The sequence below is a fragment of the Bos indicus genome, chromosome 28 (genome assembly GCF_029378745.1).
Source record: "Bos indicus isolate NIAB-ARS_2022 breed Sahiwal x Tharparkar chromosome 28, NIAB-ARS_B.indTharparkar_mat_pri_1.0, whole genome shotgun sequence".
Taxonomy (NCBI): domain Eukaryota; kingdom Metazoa; phylum Chordata; class Mammalia; order Artiodactyla; family Bovidae; genus Bos; species Bos indicus.
Window position 1 is genome coordinate 10,049,789 of NC_091787.1, and position 17,730 is coordinate 10,067,518.

Here is a 17,730-nt window from a genome sequence, read left to right on the forward strand (position 1 = left end):
AAAAGTCACTTGAGCCTTCAGAACCAATGTGGGGCTGGGGACTTTCAGTTAAATTAGGTTTCATGATCAATTCTTGGAAATAAGTATGATCAGCCGTTTGTGAGTGACAGGTTACTTTGAGCCTCGTTTTCCTCAACTGTTTCCTCAACTGCTTGTGTGTATGAATGATCAGTATATTGCTGGAATATTGGGAGGGTTAAATTAATGCCAGGACTGATACATGCTATATTTTTGGTAAATGTGATGTGCCTTCTCTTCTTTTGGAGCTTACTGGGTATCACTGTTTATTCTTACCTGCCCTGTACCTTGTTGTATTTTCTTATTCCCATTCCTAAAATGTCTTTAATTAGTCCACTGCAGTAATTACTTACTAAGTGGTATTTATTAAAGATTTCTGACTGCATGGGCTCTTTGTTGAGGCACACAGGCTTTTCTTGTTGCAGTGCACGGGCTTCTCTAATTGTAACACATAGGCTTAGTTGCCTGTGACATGTGGGATCTTAGTTCTCCCACTAGGGATCAAACCTGTATCCCCTGCATTGGAAGGTGGATACTTAACCATTGGACCACCAGGGAAGACCCCTAACTGGTATTTAGATCACCTCTGGTATCCAAAGAAGTCTGTCTTACCCAAGTTTCCATGCTGGTGTTCACTCCACAGAGGCAGTGAGACAAGATAGCAAAGACATTGGGGATTTGGGAAGGCATTGAACACATCAGCACAATTCAGCACTTTGTTATTAACACCACCTATTTGGCAAACACAATGTATCTTTGATCTTGCAGATTATATAAGCAACAAAGATACTTCATTATTTTTTATTATAGCCATGCTGAACATGATGTAATCTTCAGATGTACTCATTATATGAAAATAAGCCTTTTTTTTTTTTTTAAAGCAATTGACTTTTGAAATGCAACAATTGAATGCTCACTGGAAATTAATGAGCACTGGGGGGATAGTTGGAAGGTAATTATTAAGAGATTGGACTTGGCTATGACTGATGCTATAAGCCAGCTATTAGGTACTGCTGCTACCACGCAGGAAATAAAGCAAGTACATGGCATTGATAAAGGTTTTTAAATTAGAGCTGTACTTTCCCAATGGATATAGCATTTTCCTCAGGTTAACCAAAAGGGCTTGTTTTCTGCTTTTAAATATTTGTCACATTACCTCTTCTCTACCATTCTACCACGGGTCTTCCAGCATGTACTCATATTCCCTTTTCACCTTGATTCTAATTAAAAGGGTTGATGAGAATATTTGTTTGTTTTTACTTCTCTGTTAGGTATACTGTTTCTTTGAGATTGAAATATCAAAATATAAATGGTTAGACTTTTTAGGTATTTATCACTTCAGTTCAGTTCAGTTGCTCAGTCGTGTCTGACTTTTTGTGACCCCATGAATCGCAGCACGCCAGGCCTCCCTGTCCATCACCAACTCCCGGAGTTCACTCAGACTCACGTCCATCGAGTCAGTGATGCCATCCAGCCATCTCATCCTCTGTCGTCCCCTTCTCCTCCTGCCCCCACCTGTTAAATTGATATATTTTGTTTAAAGATGATAATGCCATCTCCCATGTCTTATTGATGTAGGGCCTTTTGTATGTCAGTCACGGTGGAAGTTTATCTCACTTCTCTCCTCACTTTGTCGATGGCAGAACTGGAATAGGGGCCCAGCTATTGCAAATTCTAAAGCCCATGCTTCTCGCTGTGCTCATACTGCCTGTACTGAGTCATCCTGTGGATCATCCTTCCCTTGTATAGTTTTTCCTCTAATTCTGTGAACTTAATTGATTGGAAACCAAGAGTTGGGTCTCAGAGGACTGAACTAACAAATCACCTCTCTGTACATTTTTAAGCAATCCAGGATTATTTCACAGAGGATCAAGTTGCCAGTGTGTGGTTGAACTAAAATGATTTTTTGGGTTGATTTGAACCCAGAAGCTCTGTTACTGACCTGTTTTCCTGAGTCAGTTTTGGAACAATGTGATTGTAAGCCTGCTAGTAGACTCTGTTCTATTTTTGATGATACTCGATGTCCTAGGAATATGTCAGAGCATTTCTTGATAATTTTGATGTATTAAAGCAGTGTGTAAGAACTCTAGCATAGAAATCCTGTATTTTACCATTTTCTATTCAGGTTGCCTCTGTCGATTGCAAAAAGCTGTTAATTTTCTTCAATGGTAGTAACTTTTTCCGACTCTTGCTACCCGGTTATCTTTTTATTTTATTTTTAAACTTTACAATATTGTATTAGTTTTGCCAAATATCAAAATGAATCCACCACAGGTATACCCGCGTTCCCCATCCTGAACCCACCTCCCTCCTCCCTCCCCTACCCTCCCTCTGGGTCGTCCCAGTGCACCAGCCCCAAGCATCCAGTACCGTGCATTGAACCTGGACTGGCGACTTGTTTCATACATGATATTATACATGTTTCAATGCTATTCTCCCAAGTCTCCCCACCCTCTCCCTCTCCCACAGAGTCCATAAGACTGATCTATACATCGGTGTCTCTTTTGCTGTCTCGTACACAGGGTTATTGTTACCATCTTTCTAAATTCCATATATATGTGTTAGTATACTGTATTGGTGTTTTTCTTTCTGGCTTACTTCAGTCTGTATAATAGGTTCCAGTTTTATCCATCTCATTAGAACTGATTCAAATGTAATCTTTTTAATGGCTGAGTAATACTCCATTGTGTATATGTACCACAGCTTTCTTATCCGGTTGTCTTTTTTTGATAAATAAAAATGCTCTAGGACTTGATTGTGCGGATTTGGGAAGGACAGTTCTTAGATTCACTTTGCTTTGATTTTTAAAATGCACTAAAATAACAGTTTCGAGATCTGAGTTTGGCTGAGTCATGCCAAATCTCACTGTTTTCCTCTTTTTCTCCTTTTGCAGGATGATGAAGTGGTCCTGCAGTGTACCGCGACCATCCACAAAGAACAACAGAAACTATGCTTGGCGGCAGAAGGATTTGGCAACAGACTTTGCTTCTTGGAGTCCACTTCGAATTCCAAGGTGAGGTAAAGCCTTTTCAGTCCATTCAAACACTGAGGTTTTAATAGTGGCGCTGAAGTTATTTGTGGGCACTCTTCGGTTTTCTGCGGAACACATCAACTAAAGGAAATTGAACCGTCTTTTCACTATCCAGTAAGCACTTTTCAATTGAGCCCCTAATCCATGTACATAACTCAGATGCAGTTGTTAAGAGGAAGAGACAGAGTCTTTTTGCTCCCATGCTATTTATATCCCAGGGGATAAGTAAACATGGTAATAATTTCAGAACCAATACGGGCTCTGAAGACAAGCAGAGTGACAGGGTGGAGAGTGCTGAGGTAAGGACTTTTGCAAAGAGTATGGAGGGAAGGCCATTCTGAGACAGTGACGTTTGAGCTGAGTGAAGTGAGAAAGGGAGAAGCAGTAAGTTCCTGACCATTCTGGAAAGAGAGACCAGGCAATGCAAGGGCCCCTCATTAAGAATGGGCTTACAGTCTCTTGAAGGAAGGACCAATAGGCACTGCAGCTCTGGTACCATGAATGGGGCCACTAGTGAGGGGAGGTGAAGGGCCTACCAGCCCTTGGTTAGTATTAGATTGACCAAAATGTTTGGGTTTTTATGTTACATCTTATGGGAAAACCCAGACAAACTTATTGGCCAACCCCATAGTTGATATTTTTTCCTAGTAAGAAAGGAGGCCATTGGATCAGGTGAACAATGCAGTTCTATGTAATATTTAAAAGATTGATTTGACTTTTTTGTGGATTCGAGCAGGGGTCACCAACACCTGGTCTGCAGACCAGTCTGTGGCCTCTCAGGAAACTGGGCCTTACCACAAGAGGTGAGTGGTGGGTGAGCAAGCTAAGCTTCATCTACCCCTCCCCATTGCCTGCATTACCACCTGAACCATCCCTGCCCCTTTGTTGGTGGAAAAATTGTCTTCCGTGAGACTGGTCCTGGGTGTCAAAAAGGTTGGGGACCACTGGATTAGAGAATGTGGAAAGATTAAGATTAAAAGTGGGGAGAGCAGTGGAAGGTGCCTGCAGAAGTTTGCAGGGCAACTGCTGGGTCTGCTGATGAGAAGCAGTGATGGTGAGGAAACTTAGTAAGGGGTTGGGAATATGCTTGGAGGATTTAGAGGGTGTGCTGAAAGATCAGAGTGTATAGAATAAAGGAAAGAGAGGAAAGGCAGATACCTCTGCAGGTAGACAGTCAACCAGAAAACAGTCAGTTTATTAATCTTTTGGGTAGCACTTTTTAGTTTACAGAGTCATTTGACATGCATGATCGCATCTGATTGTCACAATAAGAGTATGCTATGCATAGTTATTGCTGTTCTATTCACTGTACACTTGAGGGCATGGATGGCTGAGAGATGACAGGTATTAGACCAGAGGCTTCCTGTGACTTGATGCCACAGCATTGATAATGGCAAATTTTCACACTTAACACCTCAGTCTTTTGATTTGAATCCCTGATTATTATTATTATTATTTTTATTAGCACAGGCCCATGATTCTTTATTTCCTGGGTCTGCGACCCACATCTAATCAGGTCGAGTAACCATAAACACTGCCAAAATGCCCAGAGTACTACTCCTATGGAAGCAGGCAGTCACTGAGCGCGAGAGGAGCCGGGTAGCGTCACCTGCAGGGAGTTATAGGCTGACGGCTTTGGGTGTTTGCACAAACTCCTTGAGAGGCCTGCGGGATGCTGAGCCACGTAGATTGAGCCTTCAACAGCTACTGCGGGACCGTGGTCGGAAAACGCAAATCTGACCTTGCTTTCTTGCTTGGAATCATTTGGCGAGGATGAGTTCTCATCACTCAAAGGATAAATTCATAGTCCTAAAGTAACATTCAGTGTCTTTTTCATCACGATTTAGTACCTGTGGTGGCCTTAACATTTCCTAATTATTCTTCAAGGCAATTCTGGATGCTTCCTCTGAGAAAGGGGCTTGCTTTGGACCTCTCTTTTCTGTGCTTCCACAACACTGTCTTCAGTTCAGTTCAGTCGTGTCCGACTCTTTGTGACCCCATGAATTGCAGCACGCCAGGCCTCCCTGTCCATCACCAGTTCCTGGAGTTCACTCAAACTCATGTCCATTGAGTCGATGATGCCATCCAGCCATCTGACGAAAAGGGGAAGAACGTCCAGGTGGTGGCAAGACGCAGATAGGGGGAGCTTCAGGGTTCCGAGCCCTGGGCTTTGCTGCCGAGCTTCTTCATGCGCAGTCCGAGGAGAGGGATTTTGTTTGCAATTTTCTGAAGGAACCAGACCTTCCTGTTTCATAGTTTCCTGCGTTAATCAATTTCTGAAGTACAGTTTTACTTTCTGCTGCTAATGACTGTTCTTTCAATATCATATTAGACATCTGAGAAACAAGTGTAGACACATTTTCTGGAATCGATAATAAGAGATCCAAGTGCTGCTGCAGTAATAGTGTCTAATGCAGAGACACTGGAAGTCAGCAGGGTACCAAACAAGGTCTTGTGAACTTCTAGCGTGGCCTTTTGTTTCATGCTGCCATCCTTAATTAATTCTTCCATATTATTAAACAAACTGTTCGTGACATTGTACAGGAGACAGGAATCAAGACCATCCCCATGGAAAAGAAATGAAAAAGAAAAATGGCTGTCTGGGGAGGCCTTACAAATAGCTATGAAAAGAAGAGAAGTGAAAAGCAAAGGAGAAAAGAAAAGATATAAGCATCTGAATGCAGAATTCCAAAGAATAGCAAGAAGAGATAAGAAAGCCTTCCTCAGTGATCAATGCAAAGAAATAGAGGAAAACAATAGAATGGGAAAGACTAGAGATCACTTCAAGAAAATTAGAGATACCAAGGGAACACTTCATGCAAAGATGGGCTCGATAAAGGTCAGAAATGGTATGGACCTAACAGAAACAGAAGATATTAAGAAGAGGTGGCAAGAATACACAGAAGAACTGTACAAAAAAGATCTTCATGACCCAGATAATCACGATGGTGTGATCACTGACCTAGAGCCAGATATCCTGGAATGTGAAGTCAAGTGGGCCTTAGAAAGCATCACTACAAACAAAGCTAGTGGAGGTGATGGAATTCCAGTTGAGCTATTCCAAATCCTGAAAGATGATGCTGTGAAAGTGCTGCACTCAATATGCCAGCAAATTTGGAAAACTCAGCAGTGGCCGCAGGACTGGAAAAGGTCAGTTTTCATTCCAATCCCAAAGAAAGGCAATGCCAAAGAATGCTCAAACTACCACACAAATGCACTCATGTCACACGCTAGCAAAATAATGCTAAAAATTCTCCAAGCCAGGCTTCAGCAATATGTGAACCGTGAACTTCCAGATGTTCAAGCTGGTTTTAGAAAAGGCAGAGGAACCAGAGATCAAATTTCCAACATCCACTGAATCATGGAAAAAGCAAGAGAGTTCCAGAAAAACATCTATTTCTGCTTTATTGACTATGCCAAAGCCTTTGACTGTGTGGATCACAATAAACTGTGGAAAATTCTGAAAGAGATGGGAATACCAGACTACCTGACCTGCCTCTTGAGAAATCTATATGCAGGTCAGGAAGCAACAGTTAGAACCAGACATGGAACAACAGACTGGTTCCAAATAGGAAAAGGAGTACGTCAAGGCTGTATATTATCACCCTGCTTATTTAACTTCTATACAGAGTACATCATGAGAAACGCTGGACTGGAAGAAACACAAGCAGGAATCAAGATGGCCGGGAGAAATATCAATAACCTGAGATATGTAGATGACACCACCCTTATGGCAGAAATGAAGAGGAACTAAAAAGCCTCTTGATGAAAGTGAAAGAAGAGAGTGAAGAAGTTGGCTTAAAGCTCAACATTCAGAAAATGAAGATCATGGCATCTGGTCCCATCACTTCATGGGAAATAGATGGGGAAACAGTGGAAACAGTGTCAGATTTTATTTTTTGGGGCTCCAAAATCACTGCAGATGGTGACTGCAGCCATGAAATTAAAAGACGCTTACTCCTTGGAAGGAAAGTTATGACCAACCTAGATGGCATATTCAAAAGCAGAGACATTACTTTGCCAACAAAGGTCCATCTAGTCAAGGCTATGGTTTTTCCTGTAGTCATGTATGGATGTGAGAGTTGGACTGTGAAGAAGGCTGAGTGCCAAAGAACTGATGCTTTTGAACTGTGGTGTTGGAGAAGACTCTTGAGAGTCCCTTGGACTGCAAGGAGATCCAACCAGTCAGGAAGGAGATCAGCCCTGGGATTTCTTTGGAGGGAATGATGCTGAAGCTGAAACTCCAATACTTTGGCCACCTCATGCGAAGAGTTGACTCATTGGAAAAGACTCTGATGCTGGGAGGGATTGGGGGCAGGAGGAGAAGGGGATGACAGAGGATGAGATGGCTGGATGGCATCACTGACTCAATAAATGTGAGTCTGAAAGAACTCCGGGAGTTGGTGATGGACAGGGAGGCCTGGCGTGCTGGGATTCATAGGGTCGCAAAGAGTCGAACATGACTGAACGACTGAACTGAATCAAGTTTTTGCCAAAAAAGCCTTGAGCTGTTGCGTTATGCTGATCAACTGCCTTCTTACGATCCAGTTTAGAATCTTACGATCCAGTTTAGAATGGAGACCAAATACATGTTTTGTAGTTTCTTCAGCTGCATTGAGCAACCTGTTGGCAGCATCGTGAAGTCTCTCCTCAGTACTTTCCAAAGCTGAGGTGATACATTCTTCTTCAACAAGCTGTAATTTCGTTTCCTGCAAATGTCTTTGAGTGGTTTCAAGTTCCTGTGTCTTACTTTGCAGGTCAGATTTGCACTGGTTAAGTTCATTTTTACTATCCATAAACAATTCTGTAACCCTATTTAGCTCTTCCTCAATAGCAGCAATTTTTTCAACCGATTCTACAATTTCTTCCTCTTGAAGAGTTAGTTTTCCACTCAAAACTCTAAAATTTTCTTCAGAAATGTACACTTCATTTTTTTCACGAGTTGCAGGAAGATCCTGTTTCAGATGTTCTCTCTTCTGTATATTCCTTAATCAGAACTTTTTTGGTGAGTTTCTGGTTAATGTCAGGCTTATTGAGTATGTTCTTTGCTCTGTGAGCATATTCCAATGTACTCAGAGTTTCCTCCAGATTGAGAGATGCAGGAGAAACTGTTGCAATGATAGATGTTCTTGTATGTCCCCCAAGAGAGTCCTGGAGGATTCTAGTCAGTTTAGGTTCTCGATAAGGAACATGAGGTGTTCTTTCTACAAGAGCAATAATAACCCTTCCCAGAGTCAACAGGGACTGATTGATATTTCCAGCTTCCCGAGCTCTCTTGTCAACTGCTCCAGAATGGCCAATGTTCTCACTGACTGCAAGATCAACCAGGTTCAGCTTTCCAGTTTTAACAAACGCCTCTCCATCAACTGTAGTTTCTTTCATAGGTATTGTAACAGAGAAAACTGAGCGGGATAGACTAGAATAGGCATTCATCAAAGTTGCTCAGCTGTCCTTTTTGCTGCCCCCTTCTCCAAAATTTGATAGACTTCATCCTTGTTGGATACTGTAATTTCTTCTAAACCTTTGATTATCACTCCCCTCTTGTTATGGGGATCATCAAACATCTGCAGGCTCTCAGAAACATCAGAAGACAGACTAAGGAGATAAAAGAGCTCTTCATTATAGATTTCCAATAGCAACACTTTCACTGACAATTCAGTACCATTATCAGTAAGTTTCTCAAAAATCTGATGAAGAGTATGTGGAATTATACCAGCCAAAGGATCCTCCTCTCAAGTATACTCTTCATTAGGGGGCCTTTGACCTTCCATTCTAAAGGTTTTTCCAGCGTGGGTTTGGCCATATGCAAAAATAGTGCAATTATAGCCCATAATAACTTCATCCAGAATTGGACAGACAACACTTCGGTAAATGTCAATTTGTTTAGTATTTGCTCCAAAAACCGTATCAAAAGTGTATGTTTCCCTTGAGCTTTTGTCCGCCAGTCCTCCAGTTCGAACACTGACTTCCTTCCACACATGATCCCATTCTACTACTGAATGGGCATTAGCTTTCCGCTCTGCCAAATTAAATGGTCTGCATCTCACCACCACCTGGATGCTCCCCGCCCACCCCTGCAGATGAGCTCGGCTGAGATGCCACGACCGCCCCCAAAGAAGGCCGGGCCACGGAGCCGGGCGCCCTCCTCCCCTGCCGGGCACTGGCGCGCTTTCGGAAATCGCCATCGATTTCCGATGCGCCCGCCCCACACCAGCCCTAACCCCCCAGCCACAAACCTAGTCTCGGTTCCAAGCCCAGGAAACCCGAATCCCTGATTCTTAATGACACAGTACCCCTTTGATTATTCTGTGAACAATGGAACAATGTCTATATATGATTTATTAAAATAATTTAGTGCCAAGTCATGTTACTAATGTTACAATGATGGGTGACATAACATTATGCATTTTATAGCCCTGCCTTGATTTATTTTTAATTTGACAAATGTTTATTGAGCATTCTCTTTGTGAAAATTACTGTGCTAGGTATCAGTTGTGAAAAATATTCTTCTTAGAAAGCATATCAAGAATTTAATATTTAGTACTTTCCCTGTGTTTTCTGGTATTTTGTAGTGGCTAGAACCAGGCAGGCCAGTTAGCTAGGTTTTGATTTTTCACGGTACTGGCTGTCGTTGCCTTGGTCTTTAATATAAGAGCTGATTTCCAGTACTAAAAATGAATTCTCTCGATTCTCTAGTAGGGGTGGCATGTAGCAGTCAAGGCACTGAAATAGGCCAGGCATCCAGTTAATATTGAGATCCACCAAGATGGAGTAGAAGGAGGTGAAGCTCACCTCTCCCAACAAGCACATCAAAAATACATTTAAATGTGGAACATTTCTCACTGAAAACTAACTAGAAACTGGCTTAGAGTCCTGTACAACCAAGGATGTAAGAAAGATCCACACGGAATCTTGTAAGAAGGGAAGAGAAGTGATCAGGTTGGGACCTGTGCCTTTAGAAGGGGACTCAGAGGAAGAGAGAAATTATACAGGTGGAGATTTGTCTCGGGGAGTGAGCAGTTCCAGCCACATGTTGGGTGTCCCAGCCCAGGGGTCTGGCACAGGGAACTTGAGTTCCTTTGCTGGTTGGAGAGCTGGTGGGACTCACAGGAGGGCTATGGGAAGCCCAGATTTTGCTCATGAGCTGTGGGCATGCGCTAGCTTGCTCCTAAAGCGGGGTGGAGAGGGCAGATTGAAAACTGTGGAGATGGCTGCTTGGTTTCCCTCACCTTCGCTATTGCATGCCACGGCCTGAGCCCAGTGAACATTCTAGCCCTGCTTACTATTTGCTAATGATGAAATGTCAGAAACAGAAAACAGAAACAATCCTGTCTAAAATTGCATCAAAAATTATAAAATACCCAGGAATAAACTAAGGAGGTGACAAGACCTTTGCCATGAAAACTATAAAACTTTGTTGAAGGAAATTGAAGATGATACAAAGAAATATATTTCATTCATAAATTGGAAGAAATAATATTGGTAAATGTCTCTACCACCTAAAGCAATCTACATGGCATCTGGTCCCATCACTTCATGGGAAATAGATGGGGAAACAGTGGACACAGTGACAGACTTTATTTTCTTGGGCTCCAAAATCACTGCAGATGGTGACTGCAGCCATGAAATTAAAAGATGCTTGCTCCTTGGAAGAAAAGTTATGACCAACCTAGACAGCATATTAAAAAGCAGAGACATTATTTTGCCCACAAAGATCCATCTAGTCAAAGCTATGGTTTTTCCAGTAGTCATGTTGGACACTACTGAGGCAACTTAGCAGCAGCAGCAGTAGCAGCAGCATGTATGGATATGAGAGTTGGAGTATAAAGAAAGCTGAGTGCCGAAAATTTGATGCTTTTGAACTATGGTGTTGGAGAAGACTCTTGAGAGTCCCTTGGACTAAAAGGAGATCTAACCAGTCAATCCTAAAGGAAATCAGTCCTAAATATTCATTGGAAGGACTGATGCTGAAACTGAAAGTTCAATACTTTGGCCACGTGATGCTGGGAAAGATTGAAGGTAGGAGGAGAAGGGGACAACAGAGGATAACATTGTTGGATGGCATCACTGAGTCAATGGACAAGAGTTTGACTAAACTCTGGAAGTTGGTGATGGACAGGGAGGCCTGGCATGCTGCAGTCCCTGGGAGTCGCAAAGAGTCATACACAACTGAGCAACTAAACTGAATCCCTGTCACATACCCATGACATTTATCACAGAGCTAGAACAAATAATCCTAAAATGTATATGGAAACAATCCCAAAGCAGTTTTGAGAAAAAAGAATAAAGCTGGTGGTATTATGCTCCTGACTTCAGACTATACTACAAAGCTGCAGTAATCAAATAACATGGTACTGACATAAAAAGAAATACATAGGTCTATGGAACAGAATCAGAGAAGGCAACGGCAACCCGCTCCAGTACTCTTGCCTGGCAAATCCCGTGGATGGAGGAGCCTGGTAGACTGCAGTCCATGGGGTCGCTAGCAGTCAGACACGACTGAGTGAATTCACTTTCACTTTTCACTTTCATGCATTGGAGAAGGCAATGGCAACCCACTCCAGTGTTCTTGCCTGGAGAATCCCAGGGATGGGGAACCTGGTGGGCTGCTGTCTATGGGGTCGCACAGAGTCGGACACGACTGAAGCGACTTAGCAGCAGCAGCAGCAGCATGGAACAGAATAGAGAGCCCAGAAATAAAGCCAAGCACCTACTGTCAAGTAGTCTATGACAAATGAGATAAGAATATCAATGGATTAAAAACAGTGTCTTCAATAAGTGGTGCTAGGACTACTGGACAGTTACTTGTAAAAGAATGAGATTAGAATGTTTCCATACACCATATACAAAATAAATTCAAAATGGATAAAACACCTAAATCTTAGACCTGAAGCCATAAAATCCTAGAAGTGAACATAAGCAGAACATTCTATTTAATATACTCTGTTAGTGTACCTGAAATAAATATAGTGCTGTAATCATTGATACTTCAGCAAAAACTTACACAGTTATGTACATCAAGGGCTACTTGGCTCATAGTTGTGACTGATGACATAGTGCACTGACCATTTCAGCCATTTGTTTTGTTCTTGTTGTGCTCCCTTATTCTTTTTGGTTTATCTGACAATTTGTGTTTAGGATGAGATACTGAAATTGTTTATCAAGCATAGAGTAAAATAGCAATTGAAGTCTAGTAAACCGATCTGAACTTTTTTTTATATTTGTTACAGCATAAATACTCTTTTCTTTCCCCTACTCAGATTACTTGACAATTCCCTATTATGTCCGTATTGTTTTGCTTTTTTCATACTTCCGTTTTACTTTGTTCTCACTAAATTGTATATCCTTCCTTTAGTTTTCCTGCCGGTTAAATACTGCTTGTTCTTCAAAGTCTATCTACAACAGTCCCTCTTATGGACTGTTTTTCTCAAATGATTTGTTTATGTTGCTATTATATTGTCAGTTGGGCTTAATTCTGTGTAATATCCACAGCACCTTCTCTCCCTGAATTTGTAAGTATGTATACTTTTTTTACCTCTCAAATTGGTTCTCCTGCATTTATTATAAAGGTTGGAGAAGGAAATGGCACCCCACTCCAGTGTTCTTGCCTGGAGAATCCCAGGGACTGGGGAGCCTGGTGGGCTGCCGTCTGTGGGGTCGCACAGAGTTGGACACCACTGAAGCTACTTAGCAGCAGCAGCAGCAGCAGCAGCAGCATACTCCCAGCTACATGTAGCAGCTTCTGAATTCTCTGAGGACACTGGGTATAGATCATTTATGTTCTTATTTCTTAGTATGAAGCAGAAGTAAGTGATTTATAACATTTAATAGATTATTAAATTTGAAAGGGAACCACTAGTCTTAGGACATACTTTTATAAAATACACTTCTAATTTTTTATAATAACAAAGAGTCAAAGCTGTAGATTTCATTTCCTGTTTAAACTATCAAACTTTAGATACTGATTTGTTTCATGCAGATGCATTTGAATTTGACATTCATTGGTAGAAAATGAGAGATTGCCTTTTTTTACCTCTCAAATTGGTTCTCCTGCATTTATTATAAAGGTTGGGAGAACAGAATTATTGTTAGCATTGAGTGGTCAGTCACTGTAAATTATGTATGTGTTTCTGGAAATGATCCCAGAAATATCTTAAGCTACAGAAACTTCTAATCAAATGCAAGACTTACTTTTTCAAAAGACTGTTTCAGTCTCCTAGGATACTTATTCAGGCTAATCTCTTCCTGAAAGAGAATGTTTCATAATTCTAGCATATATTTTCTTGCAGAAAATGTAAACATATATCTGATATGTTTAATTGGTTATTTGTAATTCATAATTATGGATGCTTACTGTGTACTCTTTATATGAAAGACATTTTTGTTTATTTTAGTGATTTTCAGAGATACCCACCTTATTATTATTAAAAGTTTATGGAGAAATTAGAAGTTATTAGAGAGTCATAGTTGTTACTCTCTTTGAATCTCTACATAAAAACAGACGTGTGCTGATGGGAAAACGTGAAACCCACAGACAATATAATATCTAAGAAAACCTAGGTGACAAGTTATCCCAAATCTGGTGGCAGTAAGTGAAGAGGAGGAAGTACAGGGAAGACAGCGTGATTTCTGCCATCTTTGGAAACTGGTAACAAGTATTAAATAGAAATCATGGGGGACTACGTGAAACGGGCAGCTAAAACTAGAAAGACGCAAAGGAACTGTGATAAGGAGGGAAGTTTCTAGAGCAATCTTGGCCTGTAGACTTGTGAAACCAACCACTAAGGCTCTTCCAATGACCGAGTCCTCCTCTGAGGGAAAATTGTTGGTAATCCAGTTCAGATGGAGCAAGGTTGATGGGACAAAGGAGAGAGAAGGGCCAGGTAAAAGTAGGGCAGGGAGACAACCAATAGATCTCATATCAAAAAGTCCTTGCTTTGACCAGTGGGTGAAAACAGCAGAACAAGTTGCTATAGGACCATGAAGTTGCAAAAGCTATGCTGTCCCGCCCTCCTTTCCTAAGGATACAAGAAAGGTCGTTTCAATCTTTATCTGTTTATTTGTTGCCTGTAGACTTAATTCTGCTCCTTATTTGTCTCTTTGCTTTTAAACTATATACACACACACATATATATAGTTATATATATGAATATAATTATATATAATCATACATAATTTGTATATAATCATGTATAATTTATAAATAATCATGTATAATTTATATATACTATATAAGTGGAGCAATTTAATTACATTTATTTATATAATCATTTCGGAGAAGGCAATGGCACCCCACTCCAGTACTCTTGCCTGGAAAATCCCATGGATGGAGGAGCCTGGTAGGCTGCCGTCCATGGGATCGCTAAGAGTCGGGCACGACTGAGCGACTTCACTTTCACTTTTCACTTTCATGAACTGGAGAAGGAAATGGCAACCCGCTCCAGTGTTCTTGCCTGGAGAATCCCAGGGACAGTGGAGCCTGATGGCTGCCGTCTATGGGGTCGCACAGAGTCGGACATGACTGAAGTGACTTAGCAGCAGCAGCATATAATCATTTACAGTTTTCCTTTATGTATGTCAATGTAATTTTCTGTGTCAGAGAGAGGATAAGGAACAGAATAATATCTATCCATTAGACTTACAACTGTTAAACCAGGAATTTGTAAGAAACATGATTACTGTGCTAAAGGTTCCAATGGATAAGGTAGATAGCCTGCAAGGACAGATGGGCAATGTAAGCAGAGAGGTGGAAATTCTAGGAAACGATGGAAAAGAAATGCTGGAGATCCAGGACATTGGAACCAAAATCAAGAATGCCTTTGATAGGCTTATGAATAAATGGGAATTTTCTGAGCAAACAATTTCTGAGCTTGAGAGTACTTCAAAAGAAGCCTGCAAGACTGATAAAAAGAAAAATTACTGAAAGAAAAACCAAACAGAATAGAGTATCTGAGAACTATAGGGCAACTACAAAAGTTCTCTAGGATCATGAAGAAAGGAATAGAAGAAATATATGAAATAATAAAGACTGATGATTTTGGCAAATTAATGTCAGACAGCCACAGATACAGGAAGTTCAGAAAATTATAACAAGAATAAATGAAAAACCCCTACATGTAGGCGTATCATTTTCAGTGTACAGAAAATTTAAAAGTCCAGAGAGATGCCAGAGGCAAAAATGTCCCTATAAAGGAGCAAAGATAAGTGTTACATTCAACTTCTCAAAACACCATTGGAAACAAGAACAGACAGTAGTGAAATATTTAGTGTTGAGGGAAAACAACAACAGAACTCTGCCAACCTAGAATTCAGTATCCTGCAAAACTACCCATCAAAATGAAGATTGGATAAAGAGTTTCTCAGATAAACAGAAATTCAGGGAGTTTTTTTTGCCAGTAGACCTGCTTTGTAAGAAATGTTAAATAAGTTCTTCAGTAATAAGGAAAATATATAGGTCAGCAACTCAGATTTTTAGCAAGAAAGCAAGAGCACCAGAGAATGAATAAGTGAAAATAAAAAGTGTTATTTTTCTTGTTCTTAATTTCCTTAGCAGATCTTTGAAAATAATAATAGTAATACTGTGTCCAAATATATTTATATGAATTCATTCAATAACTTTCCAGACAGAAAGCATCAGGCCTAGTGGATTATTCACTGGTGAATTCTATCACACATTTAAGGAAGACACTATACTAATTCTTTATAATCTTCTTCAGTTGATTGATGCAGAAGGAATATTTCCTAACTCATTTATGAGACCAACATGACACTCTCATATCAAAACATGATACAACATTAAAGAATATTGACCACATTTTAGCCCACAAAGAAAAGCTCAGTCAATTCCAAAGAACAGCAATAAAACAAACAGGACTTCTAAAAACAAAACTAAAAATTAAAAAAGCTCCCAAAGGGACTTTTATGTTCCTTCTACTTGAAAATTGCAAACTACATTATTAAATAAATGTTAGGTCAAAGTCTTGAATATAGTAAAAATGAATACATGATATTTTAGAATATGTGGGCATATCTAAGAAGGTTACCAGGAGAAAACTTTTAGCATCAAATGCATGTATTAATAAAAATTAAAAAGAAAATAAAATGAATTAAGCAACAGATAAAAACTAGAAGAACAAAGTAAACAAGAAAAAGCAACAGGATAGGATTAATAAAGATAAAAATAAATTTAAAATTGATTTCTTGAAAAAAATCAAAGTACAAATATTAAAACATTAGAGGTTACATAAGGATATGAAACGGAGAACAGTCAAAATTTTGTATAAGTTTAGTAAATTAAATCCTAAAGGACTATTTGCTCAATTATATGCAACTAGATTTGGAAATCTTCATGAAATGAATCATTCTGTAGAAAAATTAAATACACTACAGAAAGCCTAAACAGACTAATTATCATAAATAAAAGAATTTCCTGATAAAAAATGCACCAGGATTAGATAAACTTCAATTTAACTATACAGCTTAAATTATTCCAAAGATAGGGAAACTGGGAAATTTTCAAATTTATTTTGTTAAGTAAATATAACATGGATTCTAAAATCTTAAAAAATTATTTTGGAAAATTATAGAATAATTTTAAATATGAATATTGACTCACAAATCCAAAGTAAAGTGTTTTAACAGAAAACAGTGTTGCCTTAAGACATACATCATAACCAAGTGGGGTTTATTCCAAGAATTCAAGAATGGCTCAATACCAAAAATTCAATTAGTGTAATTCTTCATATTTGTAGAGCTCAGGAGAAAAATCCTTTTGACATCTCTGAAGATAGGGAAAAATCACTTTACAAAACTTACAATCTATTTTTCAAAAAACAATAAAATAAGAATTGATGGATATCTCCTGAACATTTATTTTACAAACACACAGACACACTCACATATACTCACACACTTCAGTTCAAAACTCAGCACCTTACATTTACAGGGGAGATGCTAGTGGTTTGAGGTGGATATAAGTTAAACACACATGCTCAGTTTCAGTATCTCTGCTATGCATGTGTGGGTTGGAGGAACAAGCCACTGTTATTAGGCATATAGAGTTAAGTTTGCATATTACATTTCTAGTTGCAGGTGATTTGATGATATATCTGAGTCTCAAATGAATCAATGGAAAAACTACCCGAAATGAATTTATCAGAGACATCTATAAAATAGTGGGTTACTAAAGCAGTGTATCAACAGCCTTCATATATTTAGACCAGTTATAGGGTACACTGAAACTTCCACATCTATGGAATGATGCTTTTGTACACATCCATACACACATACAAACTCGAATTTATGTTAAGTTCAAAGGAGACCAATGATTGTCTTAGACCAATCATTTATCAATAGTAATGAAGTGGTCCCTCAAAAAAGAAAATTCGTAAAAAAAACAGGATTCTTGTTTAATGATATTCGCACATGACTTTCTGGTGTTACTTTTTTTGTGGACTCAGGGCAGATACAGTAAGAGGATCTTTAAGATTTATGTCAGCCCAGCACTCCAATGGTTCTGTTTCTATGACTGTTCTATACGTACTGTACCTATGAAATAACACTGTTGATTTTTCCCTACTGGTGGGTAGAACAATATCAAGAATTCTGTCTCTTCCAATTTCTATGACATCATTTTAATTAAAAGTATTTCTTCCCATAATGAAACATGATAGAGCAATGTT

At 39.6% G+C, this 17,730-nt stretch overlaps 1 protein-coding gene and 1 pseudogene across 1 annotated transcript in view; one reads left to right on the plus strand and one right to left on the minus strand.

The window, feature by feature from the left end:
• The window catches only part of RYR2 (ryanodine receptor 2), an 832,848-nt gene that overhangs the window by 222,545 nt on the left and 592,573 nt on the right, over positions 1 to 17,730 (plus strand). Inside the window, exon 2 of the mRNA XM_070781954.1 lies at positions 2,912 to 3,031. Coding sequence (XP_070638055.1) covers positions 2,912 to 3,031 — 120 coding nt within the window. The remainder of the gene's footprint in view (positions 1 to 2,911; positions 3,032 to 17,730) is intronic.
• Positions 5,378 to 10,317, minus strand: LOC109553593 (kinesin-like protein KIF11 pseudogene; annotated as a pseudogene).